The 17,066-nt window shown below is 40.4% G+C and overlaps 1 protein-coding gene across 1 annotated transcript; it reads left to right on the top strand.

Moving 5' to 3' along the window:
- The first annotated feature begins 7,746 nt into the window (after nt 1–7,746).
- LOC110856496 (protein ANTAGONIST OF LIKE HETEROCHROMATIN PROTEIN 1) lies at nt 7,747–9,016 on the top strand. The gene is made up of 2 exons (XM_022104976.2): nt 7,747–8,292; nt 8,357–9,016. Exons 1-2 carry the CDS (start codon nt 7,837–7,839, stop codon nt 9,014–9,016), a joined length of 1,116 nt encoding a protein of 371 aa, XP_021960668.1. The 5' UTR covers nt 7,747–7,836.
- Nucleotides 9,017–17,066: the final 8,050 nt, after the last annotated feature.

Raw genomic sequence — 17,066 nt, 5'->3', positions numbered from 1 at the left:
ATCCTCTCAATCGTATACTACGAAATAGTAAGGTAATTGATTACAAATTCAAAATGGTCTGTGTTAGGAATGGAAGAATTCAGTATTTCGGACTTGTGGACGTACTAAAGTTAAATTTGGTTTCGAGTGTTTGCTTCCTACATATTGCGTATTCAGGAAATGTTTTACCACCTCGTCGAATTGCGCTGCACGTTTGTATTTTTGTATCAAACTTTAGAAACCCGGCGCCCTGAATTCGTAACCCCTGAAAGTTCAAATTGTGCATTTTCCACGAGGAATCAAGCAGTTTAAGATGATCCCGTGTTGATGGTGCTAGTTCGACCATAGGTGGGAACATGCAAGGAATACATGGCACAAATATTTGCAGAGACTCGGTACCATTCCGACGACCGTGAATTACAAACAATTTAGATGTTGATACTGCATGAGGAGATAGTCTGAAGGTTTTTTTGTTTAACAAGCTCAAAATAAGAAATATATAGTTTGGATTTTCCCCACAGTGACTTAAAGTTTTCCGAGTTTGGATGATGAAATTAGTCTGCAGTTTGTATAGAAATATGACAGAAATCTAAGTGGTAGAGTGACCAAAATATTTAGAAAAGATGTGCTCATTTTTTTCACAAGACCCGTAATATCGATTTGCCCTGATGTTATGATTTGTTGGAACATTGTACAACACTTTGAGAAAATTTAGGTTTTCTAACAGAAATTCGAATAGTTTTGCTTCCCAAGGGGTTTAGCGTTCTGGGTTGAAGTCACCTAATACTCGTATGACCGATCTTGGAGGGACTAAACTCTCAATGTTTTGCAAATTGTAGTTAGAGGACACTGCGGCGACGGTAAAAATTAGCAGCCCAATATAAATTTTCTCGACCATATTGTGGAAACAGTAAACAATTTTCTGACAACAATATTTTTCTTCTCTTTTAAACCAAACATTAATTCAGCTCAAGAAGGAGTGGAATGCGTACTTAATAGTTTTTTTTTCAATTTTGCAATCCACATCTTATTTTGGTGTTTACCAAGAAATGAGGCCTATGTTAATTATTTATGAAATCAATATCTTTCACTCTATACAATTGCGAGCACGCCATGTGCAAAGGATCCAACACTTACACAAAAGTCAGGACAGGTAAATATTTTTCATGCAATTTATGGTATTGGGTTTCTACACAGTTGTTTGTGCACATGCCACTGACTGTCCAATCAATGAAGAACTGACTGCTGGAATCTAAGTGCTTGTGTTCAAAATGTGTTCCCACGTGGCAGATTTTATGAAGGTCTTAAAAATTGATCGCTATTAAAATTATGTATTTAGTACAACATTCTTAAAAAACTAAATTTTCTTTATTAAATTTTAGTATAAGGTGTATCGCAGAGTATGTGTAAAAAAAAAATATGTATCACAAAAAGTATCGAAAAATCTGACTACTCAGCAGTCGCACAAATAAGTCCCTAAACTTAAAAAAAACGCAGAAAATCGCAGAAAAAGTCCGTAAGAATGGGAGAGAGAGAGCGGACTACAAATAGTAGACTTCCTCCAGTTCCTTTCCTGGAGGAAGAGTACCCAGAATCGAAGCAACGTTCCCACGTTGCGCGGCGAGGGAAATCCGCTGCCGCAAAAAGTTCACGGCGTTGGCCTGCCCAGTTGTGGCGGCGATCCGCTGACCAACTTGGAGGATGATGGCAAGTCCTTCCTGCCCCCCATACTCCTGTGGTCTCCATGGCAACGGGGACAAAGATGTATCGGTCCATGAGGAAAGCGTACCTCTTCCGGTCCTCTGCCTTGCTGGCGGCAGCGCCCTGATGGCGCACGGTGTCTGGGAGGTAGCTGGGGGCCAATGTGTCCGCGCAGGTGAAGTCCCAGACAAGGGACCTCCCCCGAGACCAAGGGACCAGTGTCATCCCGTCGGGACGCTTGCCGTCCGTGGTGGAGCACCCCGCGGGCTCCCTGATGCAGGGTACTTCGGCAGACCGGAGGGCTCTGGCGATGACGTCGTTGGCGGCCTCATGGCGGGACCAACGACCCTTACTTCGGCGGCAGGAGAGGCCGTGGTAGCCTCGGGAGGTGACCTGCGCCCCGCACGGGCACTTGTGGGGCTCGCAGATATCGCAGCCGAGGCGGAGTGCGATGGCGACACGTAAGGTCTCATTTGGGAGAAGAGTGCCCAGTTGTGGAGTGGGGAGGGCGTTGAGCCACACCCCCGCAAATTTGTCACGGAGGGAGCGTAGGCGGGCAGTATCCTCCGGGATAACTGCCAAATCGGCGAGTTTGGACAAAGTGTTGTCCAATATGGGGCGTTCCCAAGCTGCCTGGATCCCCCTTACGGTCTCAGGTGGGAGGTCGGTGAGGCCCAGGTCGGTCCACCGCTGCACCCCCTCTGCCATGGCGATGTCGGTGGCATGGAGGTGGTCCGGAAGGAGACGTTCTACGTGGGGCAGGACGCTGTGGACCGACGCTAAAAAGCACGGTATGGCCACATCCACAGCGTGCCTGACCTCCAGGCCGCCTTCCTTCACGGGGAGGGAGGACTGCATCCATGCAGCCTCCGAGATGGTACAGTTGAGGATCCCTTCCAGGGCGTCCTTTAGCGTGGCGTCGTAGTGGACGAGGCGTCCAGCTTTCTCCAAGATGGGGCGCAGCGGAGAAAGTAAATCAGACGAGGGATGGAAATCGACGCCCGCAGGAGAAAGAAGGCCGAATGAGCCGAAAGGTTGAGGAGTCGATGGGAGAAGGTGGTCAATTGCTGCGTCTTCGTGGCCAAGACCACTCCCAAAGCTTCGTTGGTTAGGGGGGCGCCCAGCAGCATCGCGGATTCAGGGGACATCAGCTGGATTCCGGGGGCAACTTGTTGGAATTGGAGGAGAATGTCGATGGCGGTGTCCCGCTCCGCCCCCAGGATCCCCACTTCACACTTGTCGTGGTTGAGATGCAGGCCCACCTCACCACTCATCCTAGCAATGGTTGCCAGGGCCGTCAGGACCTTCTCCGGTGTGTCCCCGATGGCCCCATCGTCGAGGTACCATAAGTTTAACTCCGTTTCCATTGCTTCGACGATGGGGTGGATTACGAGGGAGAAGAGGGCGGGGCCTAAGGGGTCGCCCTGATGGCACCCAAGGAGGGAGGGGATGGGAATTGTCCCATAAAAAAGCGACGATGGGTTTTCGTAGCATTGCGCTACAAATGGGAAGATTGAGGGGAAGAGGTCGCGGACGGCGTGGAGTACCGTGTCCCGCCGTATTTCGTTGAAGGCGTTCCTGAAGTCAATTTTCAGGAACGCTTTGGGGGAAGTGTGGGTGTGGCCGTAGTAGATTCGGGCGGCGTGGGCGCCGATTTCCGCTCCTCCCTTGATCCCCACCCCCAATTGGTGGGGGGAAAAATGTTTGATTAATTGGGGAGTAATTCTCCCCACGACGATCTTCGCGGCCAAGCGCCGCCACGCATTCCCCACGGCGATGGGACGGACCCCGCCCGACTTCTTCTTTAACGCCGTGAGGGAGGCTCCGTAAAAAAGGGGGCAAAAAGTTGGCGGGACTCCCCCGGAAAGGACCTTGTTGAGGAAGGTCCGCATTGCTTCGGCGAGTTGGTCGCCCCCCTCTCCTTGACTGCACCCCAGGAGATCCTTCAAGATCTGGGGTCTCATCCCGTCCAGTCCCCCCGCGGACCCTGGCGGAAAAGAGGAAATAGCCCGGAGCAGCTCTTCATCCAAAACCGGGGCAATGGCACGATCCTCAAGTGGTGGAGGAAAGTTGACTGGTTGTGGGTGTTTTGTGAGAAGGGCAGAAAGGGTGTGGTCGTCGGACGGAGCAATGGTGTCGTCGGAGCATGCGAGGCGGATTGCTCCCCGAATGTCACCATCTGCCAGCTTGGCCTCCACCTTTTTCGCCGTCATGTCGAGTGGGGGTTTTTTAGAGGGTGGGCGTGGTGGGAGGGGCCGAGGGATTGAGAAGCCACCCACCCACCCCGCAGTATGATCCTTGACCCAGGTTGTCAAGTTCTTGATGCGATCTGACTTCTGTGGGACTGGGAGTGTTGCATAGGGAAAGAGGAGCAACTTTCCCCAGCTTTCTTCGTCGTCCGATTCCGTCACTTGCTGCAGAATTGTGGCGAGGCACTGCGCCACAGACCTTCTTGCGCCGCGGGGGACTCTTCGCAAAGTGGGCGTGGTGGTCTTGAGGCGGGCGAGAATTTCTCCCCAATCGTAGCGTTGTTGTTGTTGTTGAGGTGAAGGTGGAGGTGCATCCACCCACTGGATACCCTCAAAACAGTTGTGGAGGCCACCCCTGGCTCCAACGCGACGGGTGATGGTGTCGGGGAAAAACTGTTTTATGTATTTCCCAATGGTGGACTCCGAGACTCCGCCCTCCCCGCTCTGGGCGACGTAAACAGCGTAGCGGGCAAAGACGTCTGCTTTCTTCAGACGGATTGGAGGGTGATTGTTGGGGTCGACAACAACAAAAGAATTACGAACCCAGTCCTGGGCGGAAGAAATGGTGTCTTTTTTGGTAACACCAGAGGACGTGGGGGAAACGGATGATCGGCAAGGTCGGGGCACAATGAGTGACGTGTCGGAAAGAGAAGGGGGATCGGCGCCACAAATCGTGGCTGACGTCGCCCCGACACTCGAGGAAGGCTCATCTCCGCCTGATCCGATGGCAGAGAGGGGGGTTTCGATGATGGATTTGCGGGGTCGGCCGCGGGGGCGAGGTGCAGGTGTGGAGACGTCCCGCGGGGGTTGCGACGAGGGGGGATCGGCGTTTCCTTGCGGTGTGGACATTGTCTGTGTGGGGCCTTGAGCGCGCAGAGAGACCAATTAGTCCCACCCAAGGAAACAAAAAGAATTGGTGGTTTCCCGCTGTGGTTTCCTGCCACTATAAAATAAGATTTTAAAAAAAAATCTCGCCTGAACAAGGCATTTAAAATGCTTGAGAGAGGCCAGCCCCATCAGAAAACGGAACACTCAAACTCCGTGCCGCTTCTGGGGGCGCAGGGACCTCCCCCCTACACGAACTGAGTCGTGGAAAATCCTTCCTGATCCGGCCACAGGTGAAAAACGGGAGAAAACTGGCCTATGACAAAGGTTGCTATGGGCAGGCGGGGCGAACTGCTACGTGTTGGGAAGAACGTGGCCCCACTAAAACTACAAAAAGTTCCCAAAACACGTTCCCCCCAACGAAAAACACTTTCACTACCCACTAGGGGTCTAAAGGAACTGGATGGGAAGAAATTTTAAAATGGGGGTGACCCTATTCCTCAAATTTTTAAAACTTAAAAAATATTAGAAATGGAGGAGAGCCAAATGACGTGTTCTCTCCTCGAGCGCCCTCTCTCTCTTAAAAAACTATAAATACCCAGGTATACATAAATGGCAAATAATATTTTAATAATAAAAGTAATTGAATACGAAATGACGGCTCTTAATTTGTAGTTTTAATTTTTCATTGTCAATTAATATTTTGGCCGACTTACTTGTGATAACATGTTAAACAAGCCGGTCTAGCATCCTTAAAAATCCGGTATAGTCAACGAGACCTTGACCTCTCAGTACATATGTACTAAAGTTTGAGTTAAAACTTTAAGACCGAGCGATTACTACACCGTATAACTTCCATATACCGTATAACTTCCATATACCGAGTTCTAAATATATGAAGACCGCATGGCATTGTTTGCATATTGAATTTCTACATATGTATGTAAGACTCCGGAACTCCACCGTTGTCTCATTGGAAAGTGTTGTCCCAATTTCTAAGAAAATGCAATTCGTCAACTACCTGTGATTGGGTTACGTATAAAGCTAGCCAACCACTTTTCATATTTTTCGCCAGTAATTAACCCCTACACTCCCCTAAGTCGCTCAGCCCAACTCTATTAATGGGGCATACCCAAAAAGCGGCTTGCGAATTTCCGTCTTTTTAAGGAATAGTCCCAACCCTTTGGGACTATTCCTTTTATCCATTTTTGTATGTACTTGGTATAAAATAAGGTATTTGGAAAACATTGATACAACGTTGGACATACTTATGTGGAAATTATATATATACAAATTTTCAAATTACTCTGAGCGCCCACACGTCAACCAATTTGCAATAAGTCAACTGCATGTCTCTCACATTTAGCATAACTTGTGAAGTTTGGAGAAATTTGCAAGACTTCTCAAAGGTTTTGCTGGCAAGCTATTGGTTTTTTCGCAAGATTATTTTGAAAACTCGTCCTCGAGACCATCAGCAAGAAAAATTGCGAAAAAAATCAAAACAAGGTCAAAATATCGACGTTTTTATCTCAAGATATCACTTGAAAAGTCTCGCAAAATTGGTTTCGTGAGGGGATTCGAATCCCTTCAAGAAACAAATTTTTTAGCATCAGAAGATTGCTATTGTATGTTTGCGATAATAAATAAGACATTGTGGTGTGACAATTCACGATATAAATTCTAGAAAAAAAGTAGAAAAATTCTCGTTATTTTTAATATAAAAACTACATATTACCCGGTACCCGGCAAACATCTTAGGCCGGCTACCGGGCAGCCGGGTACCACTACCCGGGGTAACCCTAGAAACGACCTAAGTGCAGTCAATGCATAATTCAGAAACGACCTAAGTGCAGTCAATGCATAATTCAGAAACGGCCTAAGTGCACAGAAAAAAAATTAAAAAAACCTACATATCGTCGCCGTAGATCCATAAGATACCAGGACGAAAACCAGTTGGGACCATAAAATACCAGGACGAAAACTAGTTGGGACCATTATATACCAGGTTAAAAACCAGTTGGGACCATAACGTACCAAGTTTGTTTTTTTGATTTTTCAGGACAACGTGAAAACTCGAACCACATGATTGCTGGTTAGGAATATATCCACGTATTCAAGTATTGCTTTTTCCACTGTTTAATGTTCCGTGTAAACTTAAATTGCATCCAAAAAATTTGAAATTTGGCATGAACATGTATAAATATATTCTTAATCATAATATGACATCAATTCCCATTCCGATCGCTATGAATTTTTCAGGAAAAATCAAAAACCACATTTTTTAAAGTCTTTGATTTTTCCTGAAAAATTCATAGTGATCGGAACGGGAATGGATGTCATATTATGACTAACAATATATTCATACATGTTCATGCCAAATTTCAAATTTTTTGGTTGCAATTTAAATTTAAATTTAAATTAAATAGTGCCCAGATCGCATAGATTGGCAATCTTGCCACGATTTTTCCCGAGTGAGAGAAAGCAAAGTCCTCCACATTTGACCAGTTTTTGAATTTGAATACCTCCAAAAATACTTGGTCAATTAAAATTTTGTAAAAGCTACTGTGTGCACAATTAACAAACCAATTTTTAGCAATTAAAATCTCAGTACGCCCCAAAACAGTCTTGGTATGTTATGGTTCCAACTGGTTTTCATACTGGTACTTTATGGATCTACGGCGACGATATGTGCCATTTTACTTATGGTATAGTTTGCCAAAACGAGTCGTCATACCTCGCGGAATTTAGCCATAAGTAACTACATACTTGCATTTTTTTTTGCTTTTTTTTCTGTACACGTATGTAGGTCTTTTATGAATTAGTACGACGAAAAGCAGGATGGATGTTACGAAACCTCTTTTTCTGTTCGAGCGTTCTCAATTCCAACCCGTGAAACAAATACAAAAGAGGAAATGAAAATATTCATAATCTTTATTTTTTTAATTAATGAGGCAATTCACGCACCCTTGGTAACTACGTAAACTGCGTAAAATCCGTAAACTTACGAACGTTTACAAACAGCTTCCCGTGAATTCACTTTTGTAATTATTTTCGTAAAAATTTATCTGATAATCGAAACAAAATGCCGATCATTTCCAGAAAACGGAAATTAATGGAAGAAATTTGTGAAGCTGCATTTATTGATATAATAAATAGTCCTACACAGGCAGATATCATTTTCGATAACGCGATAGATGATGTTCTGACCATTTCTACGTACCGTCTTTCTGTTCCACGATTATTTGTCCCGAAGTCAGATGATTGGTTCCGAAGAATCTTGCCAAACTACTCCGACGACTATTTCAAAAAATTTATGCGAGTCTCTCGAAAGGATTTCACTCTCATTCTGCGGATGATAGAAAACAGCAACGTCTTTAAGTCCAACAGTCGTCAACAACTAAAAGTCGACCAGCAACTCGCCATAACACTTCATAAGTTAGGGCATGACGGAACCGGAAGCGGGGTATCTACTACGGCAGCGTTGTTTGGAGTTGGTGGGGGTGGTACCATATTGAAAGTGGTCACTCGAGTTCTAAAGGTACACAATAGACTTCACAAGTATGAAGTTGATAGGAGTGTCTAAAAAAATATGTATTTCTCAGGCAATTTTAGAATTAGAAAAAGATTGGATAAGATGGCCAGACGAAACCGAACGATTGGAAATTGCAAGGAATATGGTTGACCAACTTCCAAATTGTATTGGATATATTGACGGATCTCACATCAACCTTGAAGAAGCACCACTGGATGACCCCGAGTCATATTTTACGCGAAAGCAGCGTTACGCCATCCAACTGCAAGCCGTTTGTGACAACAATAAGATGATCAGGAGCATTTTTGTCGGATATCCGGGCTCGGTTCATGATGCTAGAGTTTTTGCTAACTCAGAAATCGGGAAAAATCCAGAAAAATTTTTGGACAGATGTCAGTGGATTGGCGGGGATTCAGCCTACAAAAATACGGACTACATGATAACACCGTTCAAAAATAATGCGTCAACTGGAACCACTGTGGAGAGACGGCGATTTAACAAGTATTTTTCGGGATTTCGTGTCAAGATAGAATGCTGCTTTGGAATTATTAAAGAAACTTTTGGGAGTTTAAAGGAATGGCGAATTCGTGTGGATAGGTCAAATGGACACACGCTGGCTTGTTCGTGGATCAGGGGGTGTATTATTTTGTACAACATTCTGAAGGACTCGTTTACTGAATCGGAGGAAATTAATATAGAAGTTGATGATGATCCAAGAAGGAAATCATGACCAAGGGGATGATTACAAACGCAACGCTTTATTTCAATTTGTTAATGGAAAACTCAACATGATGTGATTACCTCAGCATTTTAATAATTCAAAGCATTTTAATCATTAATAAACCATAGATTTGTTCTGCTTTAATCTGTGCCAACTCCAATTTCAAACTGCATTCTTTATCGATTCGGTATCGCGATATTTCCATCTCATTTTGTAATTTCAATTCTTCCAAAGCTAATTTTCTCTCTTGCAATTTTTGTTCATCTTCATACTGCCTCAATTTCAGTTCATATTCCAAATTTTTTAGTCTTTTTTCTTCTTCCCATTTATCCCTGGCTAAAATTATCTCTTGCTTTTGAAGTTCAGTTCGAATTATGGACGCTTCAGCTAAAGCAGATATTCCGGAATCAGCGTGCTTTCGTTTTCCGAGGTCTTTTCTTGCTGAAGTAAGATTATTTGCGATCAATTTCCCTGGAGTTGATGGCTTCTGGGAGACAGTTTCAACATCCACATTAATTTCGGTTTCCGGTATTTCTTCATCTTCAGCATTCAGTTCATCATCTCGTCCAAAATCACTCCACGATTGTGCTTGAAGAGTTCCCGAGGAGGAATCGTGAAGATGTGGTGGGTCGAATGTAGCTTTTTCACCATAAATTTCATCGAGTTCGTCGAATAGTGGACACATATTGAGCAACGTCCCTGGGGAAAGCAAGAATGTCAAAGTATACATACATATGTATAGGAGCAAAAAATAGTTTAGTACTTTTAACAGATTGTTCCCCTTCTAATTCCAGCACGCCTTGACCAGTCCTATTTCGCCATTCCAAAGCTTTGCTGTACTTCGTTTTCAAATTTCGCACCTGATTTTTTAGTTGCTGATCCGTGCAGCTTTCGAACTTCAATAACTCTATCATATTTTTGTAAAATATTGTAAATATTGTAAATATTGTAAATAAATAGGCTTTTCCAGTTGTTTCCCTTTTTGAATTACGTCCAACAAATGCTTTAAAACTTTGCGGTTTTCATTTTCGGACCAGTTCCGGCGTTTCAGAACGACTTTCGTGGGTTTCTTCTTCACAGTGCTTCCAAAATTTTGAGTTTCGTCCTGGACTTCCTCCAGCGTCGAGGTCACTGGTTTAGTTTTCGTCAATTTTCCTCTTGGTGCCATAATTTATGAGAATTGACACGATGATATGTCGCAGAACCAGTCTTGCTAGTGTAGAAAATTTATAGAAAATTTGTAGAAAATTTACAAAATGAAACGTGTGCAAGTGTCGAACAATTTTTTTCTTCCCTAAATTGTGTTTACAAAATACTTTACAAAATTAAAAGACGCCTGTGAGCTGCGTAAGTTTACAAAAGTTTGTAAAGTGATTTTCCTTGGCAATTTTTGTAAAAGTTTGTAAGCGTTTGTAAGTTTACGGATTTTACGCTGTTTACGTAGTTACGAAGGAGGGCGTGAATTGCCTCCTTGCTTGCAAGCATGAAAATTGACTGGTCAATTAGACCAGATTAGATTTTCGTTTACCTGAAATAAAATTCTTACATATTTTTAGCAATATATGTACGATTTGTGAATTGTAATATTTAATCTGCCTTTTGTGAATTAAATTAAACTGCATAAAATGCTATCTAAAATGTCTGTTTTCACGTGCTACAAAATTCCAATCATTGTTTTCGCATTGTGTCCATTTGTTGATTTCAAAACAATTGAAATTTTCTCTGATCGTTACATTGTTTCAAAAACAATTGCGAACATCTTTTTTGCATCCGTCTCAATTTAAAAGGCTCGATTTCACTCCATATTTTCTCTTCGTACGATGAAGATCAACATAATTTTGGGTTTTTTCCTTGCTCTTCTTCAATTTTCGGACGGCGTGCACTACGAGTTTGTGCCCCCATGGAGAGGAAGCGGTCGTCAAGTTGGGATGTCTCAGAAGTAATTTGACCACCTAAAGTCTCTTACCCAGAGCTCGGCGGGTATCGGGTGAAAACCTCGAAATATCCGAAATATCTATATCCAAATCCGGGCCAAAATCTGGCCCTCCAGCCTCCAATATCCATTCCAAAATCTGGCCCTCCAACCTCCAATATCCATCCCAAAATCTCGCCCTCTAAAATCCAATACCCCCAATATCCACCGAGCTCTGCTCTAGCCATTTACATAAATACATACCTAAAATTTAACACATCTCCCCTGTTGTCATGATCAGTACGGGGTGGCGAATAGTTGAGGGACAGTGGATAAGATCGGATCGCACCACAGATTGGGGTGGGTGGGGTGAGGCATCTTTTTGTCCCGTAGGAGCATACGCTACTGGCCTTGAGGTCAAATATGAAGAAATTGGGCGGGGCGATGACACCGCAATTAATGGAATTGCACTCCAATGCGCTTACGGTTATGATTGAAACTAACTTTTTCCTACACTCTAAATAAATTTGATTAAAATTTACTCTTAGTTGAGTAAAATTTGCGATGACACAACTGGTTGAGTAAAATTTACACTATGAAAGCTAGAATTTATCCAACGTTGTAGAATTTTAGCTCAACCTTGAGTAAATTTTACCTTCCTCGGGTAAATTTTGCACAACCCGTTGTGTCATCGCAAATTTTACTCAACTTTATTTGGAGTGTAAATCTTTGTAGCCACAACTTGATTAGTTAATGGCAAGCAAACGTTTTCTTTAGGTAGCGGCCAACCCGTCTATCACTCCCCACGGAGCAAGGAGGGTCATTGGGGAAACTGGAAGAAATGCCGGTGCAGCAATGACGCCATCGACAGGGTGCGGGCATTCCGGCTTTGCGTCCAACAGCCACAAGGCATAAAACCCGACGACATGTCGGCCTACGGACTTTACTATCATTGCGGCATCAGCGGGCAGAAAACTTGCGTTCTGGAAAACAGGAAAGTTAAGGACGGGATATGCAGCGACTGGATTTCGTGTCCCGGCAAGTATAAACGTATCTGCGGACTTCGAACGCAAGTTGAGGATAGGCAGTGGTGTAAGAATACGTGTTCAAATTTTATTTCTTCATTCAAAATTCCCTACCTTCAAAATTAAATTTATATTATTTATTCATTCTTTATTAAAACAATGAATAATTCATTTCCTCACTCATTCGCCCCATTTACTTTACATTGGGCAAAAAATGAATGAATAAAAAACAAACTCATTCATAAAAAACAGGCTCCACGTCAAAAATAACTTAACAGTTCACAATAAATATTGGACCCGTGAAAGCATAAAATGGAAGTTTATGGAATTCGAAAGTCAAATAGTGATGACTGAAATTTGAAAACGGTCGGACTTTTATTAACAAAATGTAGAGCTGTGAAAGGGAAAAGCTTGTTTTTCATTGTCACAAAAAATAGGCTGAACAAAAGAAGAAAACAAAAATCCTGGAAATTTTATTTATTTTACTGTTCAACCGAGAAAAATGTGACCCAAAAAATTCTAAAAGGTTAGCTGGAGGAATTTGTCTATTTTTATTATTTTATAAATTACAGAAATTTATTTCAACGTCAAAATTCAAACGTTGCTAAGATAATCTTTAAAATTACGATAGCTGCTAGGTAACCTTTTAGAAAAAATTGGCCATATTTTTTTGCATATGAACAGTAGTTTGTACCAAGTAATTTGAATGTTAGACGAGTTTTAGAACAGCTAAGTTACTTTTGAGACGGAGTATATTTATTTGAAGACGCGATTAAGGGCGAAATTAATTAAACCTTTAAATTTTTACGTTTTCGCAGCTGGTGACGACACCGCACTGAATAATGTGGATTTCTACTGCTGCGTTAAGGACTGGTAAAGAATACGGTTATAAATACGGACTTGCACAAGTTATATTTTTCTATAAATAATGATTTCTACAATAATTTTTCTGCAATGTAAAAGTTTAATCTTGTTTAAATAAGAAGGATGGAGGAATCTAAGGAATAAATACATTTGTACTCACTAATTTTTTCCCCCATGAGGCAGAAGATCATGGGTGCTATTGCTCATGGCTTTTATAAAGAAATCGCGTTCAAATTTAAAACGGGGCCGCTTATGACTCTGCTGCAGGGTACCAGTGAGATTTTTACTAAGGGCCGTATGCCAACCAAAAACCTACAGTGCAGACTTGATATAGCCCGAGTCAGACCATCGCGGTTATCACTCAATCTCATTTTTTGCGTGAAATTTTATCCTAAATGCATATCAAACAATTTAAAAATTTAAATTGATTATTCCAATTTAAATATTCCAATTTATATAACCTAAATCATAACCGAAATCATAACCTAAATCATAACCGAAATCATAACCGAAATCATAACCCAAATCCTATCCGTAAACATATGTTTGTTTGTATAATATAAATCAAAGATATGTATGCATGCTTGGATTTAAATTAAATATATACAATGTTAGTATGTGCATACAAATTCTGATTTGCACTGCCTGATTGTACGTAAACTCGATGTCGAATCACTCAACCGCTAATTATTACATCCGGTGCCAAGTTTGTACAAATGTAATTCTTTATCCAATTCATCGCTTCGAAGTGTTACGTCTGCAGACGAACACAAAACTACCCGAATTGATTAATGTTTTAATTTCTTCATTTTATAGGTTACAAGGTTAGAATAAAGCTCATCCTGAACTTGTCAAAATCATTCCAAGATTTGCTCATTAATTTATTATTTTTTATGTATTCGCATTACAACTTCTTATATAATTAAGTTGAAAATTAATATTTCTTTATGCTAATAAGTAAAATGAATTGTAAATAAATATAATGTAGTACCAACAATGCAGGTCTTTAAGGTGTAAATCTCAGATTTATATAGGCCAATTCGATTTTTGTTTGATAAGTCACCAGGTCCAAGGTAGCCACAAGAAATAAGCGTTCCATATTTCTTAATTTTTACGAATTTGAGTCCGGGGCGCGAATTGCAAGCCCACTTTCTACGGGTTTTCAGCCAAACCGCATGTTTTAAAAATATGTACTTTAATTTTTCGAACTTAATCACGAATTCACAAATTTTGAAACACGATTATGTTATTTAGCAAGATTTATTAAAAGTTGAATTGTACTCAATCCTGTACGAAATGTTGTACCCACAATCTTAGAAACTTGGTATTGAAAAAAACCTAACGGTATTGATACGTGACTCTACCGCCTTGGTATTAAACGGTTATACCATATTGGTATAGAACCGGGTTAATTAATACTAATTGGTATTAAAGTTTTTACCACGTAGTATTAACTCAATGCCGGATCAATACCACGCGGTAGAGTCACATATCAATACCAACGGTTATTGATATTTTTAAGAGTGCAAAGTTGGATCCAAAATCATACTTGTGCTGTGAATATCGGAGTCGGAAAGCCGGCGACTAGCAAAATGCAGGAATGTCACGGAAAATTTTAATGGGACGGACTTTTCGAAATTATTATATAAAGGACGTCACGAATATTTCCTACACGAGTTTTGTTCCCATTGGTGACAAAAAGTCTCCGTAATCATCACCCAACAATATGTATATGTGGTACTTCCGAGATTGACGATTTATCTATGAGTTATTTAGAGTGCATTTATTTCTTGTAGAGTAAAAGTTCAAATTGACCCAATATATATAAATAAATCCAGTTTTACACTTGAAAGACCTGCATTGTAAGTCCTAAATTTGAGACATGTATATCAAGTCTTATCATAAATTACGACGTACACAAAAATGTAGGTATGTACACATGCAAAATCCAGAAATTAAAACATTCTCTAATTCTGGTAGTTTTATGCTAACATAAATGAAGAGATTGCTTTCTGGATGCGATAAAGAACTACATATTTACATACCTTGCAACGGATGTAGTAATATTCGGTTGAGTAATTCGACATCAAGTTTATGCAAAATCTGGCCGAGTGAATCAAGGTTTATACTTTGTATTTAGTTTTTACCTAAGCTTGTATACATGCATGTAAATATTATTTATGATTCAGGTAGTTCTGCAAAGTATGAAAAAAATATTTTGTAATTTATCCAGATTATGCAGACCCTATTAAAACAAGAGGGATGCTAACTAATTAAAATATAGGTGTTTAATGGGTAAAACCAACAAGTTATGTATGCAAAATGTGCAAATTAATCTTTAGCATTAATCAAAATTCGGCGTTGTAATTAATTAATATTGAAAATGTAAAACTTAATCCGGAAAGTGTTAAATATTATGTAGGCTCAGTTGTTCATTAACGGCTTCAAACTAAGCACCTTTTCACAATTTGGTTCAAAGTCAAATTTCTGGTTTTATGAAATTCCTTAACTTGTCTGGAAACATTTACGACTACGTGTTTTTAAAATGGGTCCTATTTTACTGATTTTAATTTATGTAATTGTTTTTGTTACGATAATGTGTTATTTTTTCGGAAAACCTTCTCTCATCATAGCGAAATCGTAATGTATGTACATACATTTAACTAAATGCTTGATGCAGGAATTATTTAATTAACATTTTAACGCACCATTGCAATGTGACAGATATGTGCAAACTTATCAGGCGTCGAGGAACTTGCGAGACGAATCTAAAAATGAATTCATATCCGGAAAGATACCGGTAAATGTCAGAAAATGAGGTACAGATAATTTAATTAACTTCAGAGTTTTAGTTAAGTTTAATTTATTTAATTTTAATTTATCCTAATTAATTCAATTTTAGAGTGAGAACACACGGCCTACTGAACTGTTAACAAAAATAAATAATTTGCACTGATTCCCTCAATCTTAAATTTAATAGCCAAACATTTCGCAATTCCGGTCAAATTAATCACATCATTGCAATTATTTGTTCTTCAAATATAATAATTTATAACGCATTATTCCTCCAGTGTTACAGTACAGAGCCTGCACCCGCAGTAATAAGAATACGTAAGCATTGTTAATAGTCAATTTTGCCATTTTTAAGTTATCCACAGATAAAAATTGCACAATAAAATCAAAATCTTTTGATCCACTGAGTACTTCAGCCAAACTATGTACTTTTACGAGTTTTCCACTTTCGCCAAATGTGACAATAGTTTCGCTATTTAATACTTTCATGACAATTTTTTATCATATTGGCGAATTTTTTTTTGCCAAACTGGCTTTTGCCAAACTGACTGTCAATCGATTTCCCAGTGCTACAAAAATATCTATTCTGAATGCAGCCGAGATGCATTGTTTTTCAGAACCCCTCTTGGAGCGTACATATTTACATGCCTGTTCACTTTCATTCAATTGATTGATTATGATAGTGAATGAGGGTGAATGAAAATGAAAATCCTCTCATTGGAATGAAAATGCCTGTAAGATTCCTTCATATCAGATTAGTGACTGTGAATTAATGTAGTATACATGCACACAAAGATAACAAACTGGTAGTTTAAATTGGTGGTAAGATTAAATTATGAGATTAAAGTACACAAAATCAGACAAAATTCATATAATAAAGTTATACATACTTCCATACAGGGTGGTTTAAAAGTCGTGCTACAATGGACAATTTGTAAATGTAGTATCTCCATTAGTTACAAGATTTGGGATAGAGATTTTTATAATTTTTATCAAAACTGATGACAAACTTCTTGAAATGTTGAATTTTAGATACAAAATTTCTGTAACTAATGGAAATTTATCAATTTTTCCCATCTTAAAATTTTCCATTGTGGTGTGGCATTTTAACCACCCTGTATATCAAGATTTTTTTTGCACATTTTAGCAACTTTTGGTCAGTATTCTGTTTCAAAATTGTACTCCACTATTTCGTAATAGATACCTGATAAATTCATCGGCACGTGAGACAAAATTTTGATCAAATTTTTACCATTTTAAATATGATCAAGTCTGTAAGTTTTGCCTCAACCTTCAGAATTCGCAACTTTCTCAACTTTCACCTTACGTGCAGTGTAAATTTCGGGATGCATGTTCTTGCTTTCTCTCTTTCTCTCGCAAAACAGTTGGGTTTGCTTACTCCGACCTGTACCAAAAAGTGAAAGTCTCACACGAAATCGGGCTCAGTTGTGCGGTAGCAGTCGAG

This window comes from Folsomia candida, unplaced genomic scaffold, assembly GCF_002217175.1.
Source record: "Folsomia candida strain VU population unplaced genomic scaffold, ASM221717v1 Fcan01_Sc016, whole genome shotgun sequence".
Taxonomy (NCBI): Eukaryota; Metazoa; Arthropoda; class Collembola; order Entomobryomorpha; family Isotomidae; genus Folsomia; species Folsomia candida.
This window is presented reverse-complemented; position numbering and strand designations above follow the sequence as displayed.

Excerpts from the sequence above, each read along its gene's own strand:
- LOC110856496 (XM_022104976.2), top strand. The coding sequence starts at position 7,837 with ATGCCGATCATTTCCAGAAAACGGAAATTAATGGAAGAAATTTGTGAA. Across the intron at positions 8,293-8,356 it reads TGGTCACTCGAGTTCTAAAG|GCAATTTTAGAATTAGAAAA; the intron begins GTACACAATAGA and ends TGTATTTCTCAG.